The 14,423-nt window shown below is 35.9% G+C and overlaps 1 protein-coding gene and 1 pseudogene across 2 annotated transcripts; both read right to left on the bottom strand.

The window, feature by feature from the left end:
* Window positions 1-334: 334 nt before the first annotated feature.
* LOC142539184 (ubiquitin-like protein 5) lies at window positions 335-4,201 on the bottom strand. 2 transcript variants are annotated; one of them, XM_075644461.1, is made up of 2 exons: window positions 3,887-4,201; window positions 335-381 (listed from the first exon to the last, which is right to left on the bottom strand). In XM_075644461.1, exon 1 carries the CDS (start codon window positions 4,111-4,113, stop codon window positions 3,892-3,894), a length of 222 nt encoding a protein of 73 aa, XP_075500576.1. In that variant the 5' UTR covers window positions 4,114-4,201; the 3' UTR covers window positions 335-381; window positions 3,887-3,891. The 2 variants fall into 2 exon arrangements, with proteins under 2 accessions (XP_075500576.1, XP_075500574.1); XM_075644459.1 differs by having other exon boundaries at window positions 3,883-4,196.
* Window positions 4,202-4,887: 686 nt separating this feature from the next.
* LOC142539183 (uncharacterized) lies at window positions 4,888-13,472 on the bottom strand (annotated as a pseudogene).
* Between the last annotated feature and the right edge of the window lie 951 nt (window positions 13,473-14,423).

The raw sequence follows: 14,423 nt of genomic DNA, 5'->3' as shown, positions 1-14,423 counted from the left end.
CGACCCACAAAACACCTCGATACATACATGCAAACCAATCTCAGATAAAGATCGGGTGAGGCTTGTTAAGCCTGATCAGTTGCAAATAAATTCTACACAGCTCACTGTACATTACAAAACAGATGGCATATAAATTAAAACTGATAAAAATAAATAAATAAAGGGTCGACATAATTTATCAGAGTAGTATTTAATACAATCAGTTTTCAACTGCCACGAACACAATTCTACATAACATATTTAAATGGTTTTCAGACACCATGTCCTCAAATATTTGAGTAAAACATGCATTACAAAAACCCAAGTTCATTATTCACGCAGATAGCAACCGATGCTGATACATATATTCCACATCCCCACGACTCCCATTACAAAGCAGACCTGCAGGCAAAAAAAGAAAAGGAAAGGAGCAGCTTCAGTTACGGTTTCGATAAAAAAATCACCACGCTCTCATGTACCTCTAGAATATACTTATGAAAGAAATACACCTATGAGACACGGGAATGCACAGGGTAGGTTTACACGGAGATTATACAACACATGGCGCACATCTACAATGGCCAGTCTAAAGGATAAGAAGGCATTCAACCCACCAAATAATACGTGATTATGAAAAAGGTATAAAGATCACACAAACAGACAGGGATATGTTCGCTGGTAAAGAATAAAAAATTATCACAAATAGAAAGGCTGAGAAGTTGATCCCCATAAGTACCAAAAAAAGAATAAAATTGCCAATTCTAGAGTCATCTACAAGACATCAAGCAAAAATAACATTGTTCAGAACCAGAGAGCAGAAAAGGCATACCCATTGACAGGCTAAAAGATGGGAATGATGATCCACCAGTTGGAGTGTGATGAGAATATTTACAGCTAGAGTAGATAAAAAAATTCGAAGCGAAAGAAACTACGGTTCTGCAAAGTTCCAGTGATTAAAGAAACACTAAAGGCTGGATTTGGCTAACATGTTAACGGAGAAATCAGTGCAAGATATACATCAGTAAACTGATGGCACAAGCTAGAAAGAGATATGCCTGAGGAAAGTTGCAGTATATCCCTCTTACGACCAAAAATTAACACACAAAAAGAGCAAACAAATGAAGAAATCAACATGGCAGTATTCTGAAATATATGGATACCGTATTGATATTTTCTGGAAATAGTAAAGGAAATACAATACAAATCTCACACTCAAAACACTCAAGAAGGGGAATCCCTCTAGCCCTAGCAAAGTTAGCAAATTCTCACAAAAGTCTAGTCTATCGAACTAACACACCCCTTTCCCCTTTTATTCCCCGTACCAATGTATAACAGGCTACTATTCTGCCCACATGACCCTTGGACCTTCTCGTATAGATAATATAAACCGGTGGCCTTTCCGTGGGCTATTGATATTAGCCAAATATTTTCTGGGCTAGGGCTTGATAATATTCTTCCTGTAACAATGCCGCCCTCTTGAAAACCAGCTTTTTCCCCAAGACTGAGAATTAAAACTTGAATTTCTATGAGTTCAGACCCAGTTGTTTTCTACTCTAGATACATGACCATCAATACTTGTGAGAAACTAGTATCAGCATTTGAGTTTTTTGCTCAAATCCAACTACGACCATAAGTTTACTGGCATCAAAACCTACTGAAGCATTGATTTCACCTTCAACTTCCAAAATTTCGCCAATAGAATAAGCGGCTGTCCCTCCTAGTTCACTGATTAAGAGGATCAGTGCCATAGACAAAACAACAATTATAAGAAACTTATTCAGTTTAAGTAGCAGCACATAAAGCCTGTTTGCTGAATAGAAAACAACAAATCCAAATTCTCTTCCACACTCCAGTTAAGCATGTTCCCTCCACTAACAAACCATTCCAGTTCTCTTAATAACAAATCTCAAAATATGTTTATGTCTTACACCACTATCTACTATTACCAAAATAAGGACCCTAACAACCATTCTTGTACATGCATTCACCCCCACCAACGTCGAAACAACAAACTCACTACCATGGCCACAAAAAGCACTCCCAAAAATCAGAAAAACAGTTAAATGCTTTTTAAGCCCGCACTTTACAGCACTGTAACGATAAGTTAGTACCATTTCAGGATGTCGCATAGCAACAAAACCTCCCATTGAATGATTAACCAAAACACTTCTGAGTGGACTTCCACAAAGATCAGCTCCTTCTTTAGCCTTGTTATCTTGAGATTCATTATATTGGTCTAGTGTCTTGTGAATGTCATATATCATGAATGCTCGTGAAGCATGCAATTATCTATAGCACAATGTTCACCTCCCGAGTCCCCCTGCCACCCCAGATCAAAAGGCTTCACTTTTTAGTTCACTTCAAGCAAGATGTTTGTGGTTTTGTAATACCGATATATCACTTTGGTTTCAGGGCTGTTAACATATGTAAGACCTCTTACCGCACCAAGAGTCACCTTCGCTCGGAACATCCAAGATAAGGCAGGGAAGTATTATGTCCATGTACAAGGGTGATTTTCCTTAGCAAAGCTACCAAATTCTCACAAAATTCTAGTTTATCCCACTAACACACCCATTTCCCCCCTTCTATTCCCCTTATCAGCATAACAGACTACTATCTTGCCCAAGTGACTCTTGAATTTTCTCTTATAGATTTTATAAACTGGTGGCCTTTTCCATGGGATATTGACATTCGACTAATATTTTCTGGGCATGGGCTTGATAATATTCTTCCCGTAACAATCCCGATCTCCAATTAGTATATTTCTGAGTGCAGCCGCGAGGATGGACAATCAACCTACTGTTTAAAATACAATAAAAGTCAATTGAACTAAAGACTTTACACACTCAGCATCCTTCCCTCACTTTGTCCAACCTCCCCCTTCATGTGATGTACCATCAAATATATCGTATCGATGCGGATATCAAATCAAATCTCACCAATAAAAATCTGTCGAGTTGTCAGCTAAATAAACATTTAAATACATCATATGGAACACCATTTACAATGATGTCTCATGTCGGTGGAAGAAAGAGAACAGAAATTTTCCTAGATGAAAATACATAAAAACCAGAACCATCTATTAACAGCACCACACATTATATACAACACTTCTCAAGCTGTAGGTTACAAAGGCAAGGAGAAATAACAGAAAGTTTTGCTACAATTTTTTTACGGAGAGCCACCAACATAATCAAGAGTGATGTGGATCTTAGTCATTCTTTCTACACAAAGATCACCCAACATTTGAACATTTGAAAAGCGAACGAAACATCCAACAATATACTTCATACAAGTCAAGTATATTAAGTAAAATTGTGCAAATAGTGCCATCTTCACTTGCAACAGACAACAATTGATCAAATAGGCTATATTTATCCATTTGACCTACTATGTACAACCCTTGCAATGAGAGCAACACTACAATTTCCTCATAAATACGAAACAATACTTGAGCACTTCAATTTCCTCATGGTTCTTAGATCGCATCACACGGATAAAAATGACCAATTCATCGTTTGTTTCCTAAAGAACTCAGGGAGGAAAGATTAAATTAATTGGGTCATAATTCAAGATAAGTCAGAAGAGCACAGTCCCAAAACAGTAGCCACCAAAGTGAGAGGACTCTCAAACTTATTAGACATTTCACGATTTGGAGCCTATGCGGGTCATAATAAGAGCCCGGGGGCAATGATAGATACTCTACAAAGACATAATATTCCACGATCCAATATCCATAAAACTTCTGTCAAAATTCGGAGAGACAGTGTTCGATTATTCCAACCGAAAGTTGAAATGTTTGGACAAAAAATGACAGTTTCTGATATCAGTATCGGATTTTTAGTGATACAAAAATTGAATGGATCGAGAGAAAAAGAGAGAACAGAGAGTACTGAAAATTACCCACAAGTATTAGTTGTAGTAGAGCTCGAGACCCATTCCATCGTGGATCTCGTAGTCTTTGAGGGTGATATGATCCTTGTAGACGGTGTACCACTTCTGAATTCGTATTTTGTCAGCCCTAGTCCCCGTCTGAGCAGCCACCAGTTTCTTCAAATCGCCGATCGTATCATCATCATTGCACTTCACACGAACTTTCTTCCCCAACCGATCGTTCAGCACCACCTCTAACATCCTTGCTTCCTGTAGAAAACCCTAGATTTCGTTGGCTGCCTTCACCTTTCGGCACTGGGTAGAAAAGAGGGATACAAGTATACCATTATTATAAACGGGCCGGGTGTTTTTTGGAATCTTAGCCCGCAAGTATCAATCGGGTTAAACATTAAATTTTTTTTTAGACATAGGAAATTGGTCAATGAAGCTATCGCGTATTTTGTTTTTAAGATAAGAACAAGAATATTCTTATCATATGTATTTAAAAAAAAAATCAATTTATCACATATTGATACAAAATCTCAGGATATAATTATATAAATATCATTGTACCATATATTAATATTATTTTTAAGATTATCCTTTTAAAAATATAATAACTGTTAAAAGTAAAAATTTACGATAAAAAGTAAAAATCTCAAACTCACAAAATATATTAAACTACACACTTTATAAAATTTTGTCTACTCAATTGTGTTTTTATTCACAAATTGAGAGAAATATTTATTAAATTTCTTTGAAAATAATCTAAAAATATATATATCATTACATATATTATCACACTAATTTTCAATATTTACAGTTCTTATTTTCAACGATAACAAGGTTTCAAAAATAATATGTCTAATTAAAAATATTATTTCGAATAGGTTGAATGGTCTGTCAAACTATCATACTTCACCCCAACAATAATAATTCAAGTAAGCTTATAAACCCCATGACATCTTTTTAAAATGATCAACATGAAGAATCGGTCAACTTTAACTATCACAACATCCATAAAAATAAAACACATAATCAACATCTAATTATCACAGCAAAATATTGTTACATTGTTAAAATAAACAATCACAGCAGATGCATTATTTGATCTTGAAATAACAAATAATTGTACTGAATACGCATTATTAATTGATTACAGTAATTGTAGAGGCAACCAAGAACAAATCCACAGGGGTTGGAACTGGAAATGTTGCACGACTGGGGTTCGTCGTTTCTCTCGAGCGAGTAAGATAAAAATAGTAATAAACTATCCAATGAGAGGATCGGACGAACCCACAAAATTTTTTGACAAAACTGAAAAGAAACCCTGGTAAAAGTAAACGTGACAACAGATTATGTAAGCCTATGATCCATCGATCAGATCAATCCCAGTCGAAACAAAAATACTGTACAAATGTTTGATGTGCAGCCTGCCATAGCGGATCAGTGCAACCTTCAGTTCGATGATGAAATTAAGTGAGAGACGTATATATATAATATCTACTCTAACACTGTGAGCTCCTGCTCGACTCTCCAATAGTTATAGTCGTTAAATTCATTCAGAACCGTGCCACCATCATCTGGATTTTCCTTGTCTGATTTCTTTGGGGAAAGATTCCATTTCAACGGCCCCGCTTCCCCTACAATCCCTTCCTTGAGAGCCTGTTCCATTGCCTTTTCCGTACCCTCTGGTTCAACTCCCACAAATTCGACATCCTCTTCAAATAAAGAGGGTGCAGCCCGTTTCTGACTTGAATCAGATTTAGTTGAGCTATCAGAGGAAGATGCGGAACTGGATGACCCATTTGTTACAGAGTCACCACTTGAAGTGGGACTGACAGGCAAGGCGCTCACTTCACTGCAAGATTGGCGTTCATGTCACTTTGATCATCAAATGGGTTCACACTAGGTCCACCAACTTGAACATTAGATGCTTCACCCCAAGCTACCCATTCAGGGGACGACTTATCTCCACATGGATTGTCATTATTTGGTGTTTCGAATTGAAAGATTCCCAAGTTGTTGTGGGAGTCCATTTTCTTGCTTTGGGAAATCAAGTTATCTCCATCGGAAGAATTTATGCCTTTGAATCCATTGAAAACATATGCTTCGGAACTAGATGAATCATTGGCAGAAACCTTGCTCCTGATCAAATCCTCGTCCTCCCCAACCACTACCTCATCATCGCTACTGCTGTTACCATTAACCGCTGTTCCATTCAGGTTAATATCATCCATCATGTCGGAACCCATTGGTGCGTCTTCACCAGCTCTTTCGTCTTGAAATGCAAACCAGTTGGAATTTGTGAACAAACTGTTGTGAAGAAAAAACATACATCAAACAAAAATGAACCAGGCCCCCGAAAAAGAGGCATCCCGCAATAAACTTTTCTTTGTTATTTTTTCGATCATCTTTCTATATTTTTATCTGTTCCTCATCATTCGCATAAGCACCAGAGGTATTGCTATCCATAAGAGGAGCTTAAATTTAATGAGAACATGAACACACCTCCCTTGCTCATCACACAACCTCAGGGATGAAATCACAACTCCGGCCGATTCGTCATCAAAGTAGACATCCTGCATTTTAATCAACATTAGAAATATCAAGAGTAGAAAATTCAATTGACATGGAAGACATAAAGGACAAAACTAGTTCTCCTTAGGTTTCACTTCTTGCAATGCTGACTTTATTTTCATTCTTCAAAATATGAAGTAAGTTGGGTTCAACATTACCTCATTGTCACGTTCCAGAGCTCGTTCCAGAGCTCCATGACCCTGCAACCAAGAGATAAAATCCATAAACAGATTTCAAATAATCACACTAGTGTAAATTTTTGGTAGAAGCTTTGAAACAAGTTTATCCTTATATGCAAATGTTTACCTGAGCATCATCATTGTCATACATGGTATATCTGAATGCTTGGCTTAAATTATTTGCCAAAGCAGCAACATCATAATCCCTATCATGGACATCTTCCTCATCACTATCCCTGGTCCTGTCTTGCAATGCTGTGGGCCGCCTACAAACGTGGAAAGAAATAGACATTTTCAAGAACTAGAGACTAGCAGAATGGGACAAACTTCAGCAAGCAAAGAGGAGATTATATTGCTTCACAGGCATACTAAAAAATTATATAACTTATAAAAGTTCTACTTATTGGGATCATGAAAGTGCTAGCTACAGCAAGAGGGGGAGAGAGAAGAGACATACCCACAAGCCCATCGATAAACATTCTCTACCATATTGCGCTCTTGTAAGACAGTGGAGTGCCACTCAATCCACTCTCTATTCTCCTGAAAGGAGCAAAACAGATTGCATGAGACAAGACACATTGACATTTTTAAAATTAAGATAGAGTTTCAAGGTAGGCACCACCTGAAGATTCTTTTGGATGCGAGTGTCATCGTTTCCCAACAGAGTTAATTTATTTGATATCCGTGTCAAATGTCCAAAGTAACCGGCTCTAGGAGCAGGCCTTGCAGAAGCTGGCAAAGTTTGCTGCATTTAATTGATAAATTCGAATCAGAAACGAATTGAAATAGATGATAGACCTATTATCAAGCTGAAAAGAACATAAGAAGCAACCAGGATAATAATTTACAGCAATACTCACATCAAACTTCAAAGTTTCAGTAGAATATAAATGCTTGGAACATATTAGTTATTTCATTAAGCACACAACTGCAGCGTCACCTTTCTAGTCCTCAAAACACAAAGGAACTGTTTTCCACCCACAAGGCGGATAACATTCGCACAAGATACATGAACTCAAAACTTTGATAAGCATGTCTTGAAACATTACCTTATTATCATCGCCAAAAAGCGTGGGATGTTTTTCTGTTTGAAGAATTTTTCCAACCAAATTGCACTCTAGGAAAAGATGATCAAGAATGGCACTATTTTTACTTTCCAAGCAACAACATACAATGCTCTCCACGTGATGATGCAAAGCATTGTTGTACGGGTACCTGCACAAGAAAAATAAATTCACACCACAGTAGCATTCTTAACTTCTGATTCCAAGCTCATTTAAGTACGAAATTTAATTCTTTCATCACAGGCTACCAATTGCATGTGCTGGTCAAAATGTACGAGTACTTTATAACAGAATTCGTACTCGAAAAAGAGATCAAGGACTCTCCGAATTGCCCCTGAGCTGACCAACTCCTCTCTGCGACTTCATTGCCAGTTTTCAGAAGCACAGCTAAGAATTCAACAACCTACAATCAAGAACCACGATACAAATTGTAGGCTGAACAATTTTCAAATTTAAAATACAACATAAAAAATTTGCGTGAAAATAGTGGCATCATACTGGCACATGTACAGCTGTCCATGCACGTGTCTGGCTTTATTCGTAGGAAGAGAACTGAGCTAAAACAAAATCTGAGAGCCAAATTGTAACATGTTACAAAAAATTTTAAAACTACAGTCTGGTCAGTCAGACAAAGCTCTTTCGTTCACACTACATTTCAGCCATGACATAGTTTTTATGCATTGATACTTCATCAACTCCTACTTGTAACCAACAATTTCAAAGACATGAAAACATTTTGAGGGTGTTAGGAGCAACAAATCGCAATAGCATTTCAACTAACCTTCAGACGATATTTTCCTAGAGGAGGCCTCAATTCACCATATGTTGTGGGTAAAATCTTCTCGTCAGATGAAACATTCAAAAGGATCAGCAGCTCCCCTACATACAAAACAATTAGATTCTTACAACAGGGCCACAGGCGTTGGTTGATAATTACAAACAGCATAAACAAATTCACAAGCTACATAATCAAGCCATCAGCCGATATCTGGCAATTTGTTGAGTTGAAAATTGTACTCGTAATTCTCGATATATGTATAATGTATCTTTCTTCGTTGATTTTAATATAAATAATCATATGATAAAACAAAGCCTCCACCGATCAAGTATTTATTGTATGGATAATTCAAAAAATCAGCTAAACATTAAGAATCCCTAAAAACTGACTCCATCGCTGGATAACTTGACTCATGTACACCAAAGAAATAATCCAAGACCATGATATTCATAGCAAAAATCATTATGAATTCTTATCAATTCACTAATCTCTTTTTGGTTTGTTTCTCGAAATGGTAAGTATGCGAAAGAAAGTAACTGAAGATGGTAGAAAGTCACCAACTGCATAACATGATAGAATTAACAAGGGGAACATCAACACTTTATCAAACTCACCAAGTTTCGGAAGCATCGCACCAACGGTATCTTGGTTAACATGTATCGGCGAGTCATACACTTGTTGACTTCTGAAAAAGTACAATACTGGAGACGGAATTGATCTCTTTGAATCCAACAAAGATATACAGACAGATAGGGAGTGGACAAGGGCAGATTTTGAATGTGAGTCTTCAAGTGCATGAGAAAATATCATTGCAACAAAACTGTACAGAAAAACACACAAAAGAAGTAAATTAACATTGTTCCTTATAGTTATACAAATATAAAAATATGATCCCAAAATTGAACAAAAATAAAGTTGAGTTGTACAAACCTTGGACTGGATAGTTTAATGGACAAAGGAGATGGTGCAGTTCTGGTTATAGCACATAATGTTTCTGCTGCATTAGCATGGACTTCAGGAGTATTCTGGATGATTAAAGGAACTCTCTAGGTTTCAGATAGCACATACATAACAAAGTCATCAAATAAGCAATCAGAGAACTATAAAGCTGTGATAGCACATAAATGTTTCTGCTGCATTAGCATGGACTTCAGGAGTACTCTAGATGATTAAATAACTCTCTAAGTTTCAGATAGCACATACATAACGATGTCGTCAAATGAGCAATCAGAGAATTATATAGCTCACATAGCAAGTAAATATAAAACTTTCAAGTAAAAAATATATATGCTACAAACTTTCCTAATCATGCTATTTATAAATTTCAAATTAAGTTAACACAGATATGGCAGAACACATGATACGAGTACTCTGACATTGCAAGGCACAAGTTATCAGAAAACCAACCTGGTAATTTTTACCAAAAAGTACTTTTAAAGTAATTTTCATCTTACAGGAAAGTTAATAGTGGCACAAAACCAGACTATATAGAGTGATTCCTCAATCTCTCTTAAGGCAATTACAGAGCACACATATCATTGGAAGCCAGTAGTGAATTTTCTACAAGCGTTCATGCCCATATCAGACACTGCGCAGTTAATCAAACTATGATCATGTATCAGGAACATAACTGAAGATCCAAAATTTAACCAAATATTTAACAGCAGAATGTGCTACAGGCTAGATATGTTTAAGTTAGTTTGAAAAGGAACCAACAATATCATGTAACCATTGAGTACATAGCTTACCAGACAAAACACTCAAATGATAAAAATAAATGAAACTTGTAAGTGGTGATACTGTATCATAGACGAATCCACCTTCCAATAAGCAATTGAAACTAGAAAACTAGATCGATGTAGGATTACTACATCAACAATAATGTTTTCCTATCTAGTTTCTAGATATATTGCAACTTCTTTTAACTTACCGAAGCGTTCAGTTTATCCACAACCATTTCCAATAAATTGCTATCAGCCAACCACTGCATCACATCCAGAGAATTGGGGTAGAGATGATCATCTGTACCAACAAGCCGTACCAAAACCTGATAATAAAAGGCTAATTAGAAAGAAAATTACAACTAGCAATTGACACAGTTTAGCACGAGGATTTGGAGAAACAAACTGTTCAATTCAAAATAGTTGCATAGCCATTAGACTACTAAATACCTCCATGATGGATGTGATACCAATTAAATCAACCAGCTGCCCAAAAACTTCTTGGTGAACCTGCAGAAATAACATCAGCCACAAGACATAACTACTGCATATTTTTTTAAAAACCAGATCAAAGAAAAATATCAAACAAAAGCTACAAGTTATCAGCTGCATGAACATGTTTTTAATGTTAGCAGGTATAATTAATTGATAAGAATGTCCTCATTCTCAAGCTTTTGCAGCATCGCCTTTTTAAGTATGATACACTTTCACAGAAAGCTCAAAAAATTTCTACTTTCAGCATTTAGATGATTGAAACTTTTCAGCTACATAAATTGACGTGTACATAAGCTTCATTGATATTAAAAAGTCTCCTCAATACAAGGGAATGATAACAAGTATAAAAACAGGCAATAATCAAGAAACATGCTATCCCAAATTTTGAACAACCCATGCTGATGGGATACAAGCCTATAGCCTAGTCAAGAAAAATAAACTACTCTTACTGTTTAAATTAGTTTGTTCAACAGCAGGACATATTTACAAAAATAAAATAGATAAACCACCCCAGGTTATGCTTTCACTTATCAATATAGCCAGTGTCAACAAATTGAAGCACCAAGTTACAAGATAAGCTTTTTTTATTACAGCATTGGGGTGGTGTGGGGTGGGGTGGAGATGGGGGATTGTTTCGGTTTTATATGGGTTTGAACCCATGCCTCTCTCTTTTGAGGGAGAGGTTTATGCCCACTTCACCCAAGTGGTGGTGGTGTTACAAGACAAAGGCTCAAGTTTCAGCAAATTTAGACAGCTGCAACAAACATTGACTCACAAGAGTTGAATCCGGTTCAGAAGGATAGCATTCCAACAAGGTTTTAGCAATTATGACACAGGACACAGCATTGAACATAAAATGCAACTTAAACACTGTTCCCACATCATCCCCAGCCCAAGAAAGATGAAGCATCAAATTTGGAAGGTTGGCAATAAAAAATAAAATTATCATGAATTAAAAATAATATTGAGGTTATATTTAGTTTCACGATTTCACCTTTACATAATTCATCAGCGGAATAGTCTTCCGTACCATGAGGCATACTACCACCTGGAACACCCACAAAAGTTTAATTAAACGAATTACTTGTGTAATTACTCCAATTATTAAACACCTGGAAAAAATTATTGCACACGTGCAGACTGCAGAGCAATCACAATCTGGTACCTTACTAAAATACCCTGCTAATAATGCAGGGTGAGGACGGTTTGGTTCCAAGAAAGAGAATAGCAAATTCATAAGCTGCAGCATGATAGAAATTTTCATCATACAACCAGATTGAAATTGAGCACCAAGTTTATCATATGGTAATGTTTGATTCAATTAGTGAATAAGATGATCCACCTCCTCTTCGTCCACCAAAGTCTTCAAGATGGAATCAACTTCACATGTAAAAATTTCGCAGGCAATGAAAGGAAACCTACATTACAAAACCAAAGTTTTGAGCAGAAATAAACAAATATGATGGGTTCTACCGCATCAACTTTACAATTTTTTAATAAATACCTGAGTAATAGTAAAATATGAGAAGTACAACACAAGTTTTAACATTCATTTGCTTAAATTTCACATACTTGAAAGTACGCATGCTGTCTGCATTCTCAGCAGCCTCCTCTACTATATATTTTAGCATATGTTCAACCTGCGGTCGATCTCTCAAACTGAACCAAAGAACTTTGAAGTTAAATGGGAAATTAACAACTCAAGATATACAAGGAAAAACGAACCGATGTATAAGTTGTTTATAACATGGTCCTGCAATGGAAGCAATCAAGGGAAAATGTTATACAAATTTATGAGGCGGCTGTTTGATGCTTTGCATTCTTGGATTATCTCTTCTTCATCCAAAAGCTCTTCCAATGTAAAATTTTCCTTGTCCAACACTGACTCGACCTGAATAGATGGAATATGGGTTAGGTGATCATTTTTTATTTATCCCAGGCTTTAATTATTATAATATATGAATTTGTAGTTTTGATCAAATTCTCAACAAGCCATGGCCAAAAGGAGTTTTAACTACTTCAGTTACTTTATTGCCGGAAAGCATCTGTAGCAGAATATAGCCAGTGCTAATGTCTTAATTCAAACTCCAATGAACAGAGGAACTGACATTCCACTAGAAAAACAGAGTGACTGATACCTCAGACACACTCGTCCAATTAAGCATGAAATACGGATTTAATCATCACCAAGCACGTACAATTTCTTGAAACGATGAATGACAAGCTGTAAAGTACTTTAAATTTCATAATCCAACGCCCTCGCTAACTCTTTGATGACATATTAGTAATATGAAACAAAAGAATAGGGGATCGAGAATATCTATCGACTACTCACATGAGTTTTTCTCCGACTAACAAATTTATGTGTTTTATACTTTATTAACTCTGTAATAAATATAAGACCGACTTTAACAAAAGTAAGGCGTTTAAAAATGTTAATGAAGAATTAGTAAAACAAGAAAGTAACAAATTCATTACTTCCTCCTTTCTCCTGTATAAAAACTCAACACGTGAACCATGACACGCAAATCCATAATCCATGAAAACATCATGATCATCTTCAAACGAAATTAAATGAATCCCAGTTTGATTTCAACCAAACCTAAACAACAAATACATTTAACAGCATGAAAAAGCTCAATAACCCCATGATTTAACAGTACAGAATCGACATCCGAGCAAACAAAAAAGATACCAACAAAAATCAAATTTTCGCTCTGATGACTCACAGGAGAAGACGCAGAAAGAGCTGTGAGCTTCCAGAACATTTTTGTCTACGCGAGAGTATACAGATACATGCACCGTACGTGTCAGCTCCAAAGCAACAGCAGTGAACCCGAAACACAGAAAACACCTGAACTTGAATCAAATACTGAGAAATGTGGAGAGAGGTTTAATTCCGATGAAGATTCTGGAGCAAAACAGCGAAGGCATATTAAAAAAAACCCTAATTTTCGAAGATCGAAACGGAAGGGAAGCCCAGAGAAATTTTTATTGAATTATTTATTTTCTTTTTATGTTCCAATCAATCACAATCGAAACTGGGTGCGGAGTGAGGGGAAATTGGGTAGTGGATTTATGAGAAATACCAACTAATGCGGGCGGCAGCAAAATACAAAGGAATCCATTTAAATATTCACAATTAGGAAAGTAAATGTAATCAAATCGGTTGTGAGCTATTCGAATTTCGATTCGTAAAAGTTTGTTTGAGCTCGTTAATGGTCTCGTTAAGATAAATGAACCAAGCTCAAGTTCTACGATATTCGGCTCGTTATCTCGTGAACATATTCGTTAGTAAATTCATAAGTAAATCTTAGATGAAAAATAATAATTTGATATTTAATTTTTGATTTAACACAGTAATAAATATATAGAAAAATCTATTAAATTTATTTATTATAATAATTGACAATTTTAATAAGAATATTATATTTTTTTTTCTAAATGCATAATTTATTTTTAATGAATTTAATGAATATTTTAAATGTAAAATTCATATTTTAATTGAGCTCGTTTAGGTTCGATAAAAGCTTGAATAAGCTCGTGAGCCATGAATATATTCGTTAAATAAAGCTCGATCTCGGCTCGATTATAAACAAGCAAGCTCAAACATTCAAAAGTTCGGCTCGGCTCGCTCGATTACTATCCCTATTCACATTTTATATTTCTTTATCCACATTTATTTTATTTTTGCACACAAAAAAAAGTTATTTATATTGATTTAATGAATAAAAATGAAATGTAAATATGTTCT

Source organism: Primulina tabacum, chromosome 3, assembly GCF_025594145.1.
Source record: "Primulina tabacum isolate GXHZ01 chromosome 3, ASM2559414v2, whole genome shotgun sequence".
Lineage (NCBI taxonomy): Eukaryota > Viridiplantae > Streptophyta > Magnoliopsida > Lamiales > Gesneriaceae > Primulina > Primulina tabacum.
This window is presented reverse-complemented; position numbering and strand designations above follow the sequence as displayed.

What these genes read in the sequence shown, in the direction of transcription:
- LOC142539184 (XM_075644461.1), bottom strand. Translation starts at nt 4,113, where the DNA reads ATGTTAGAGGTGGTGCTGAACGATCGGTTGGGGAAGAAAGTTCGTGTG.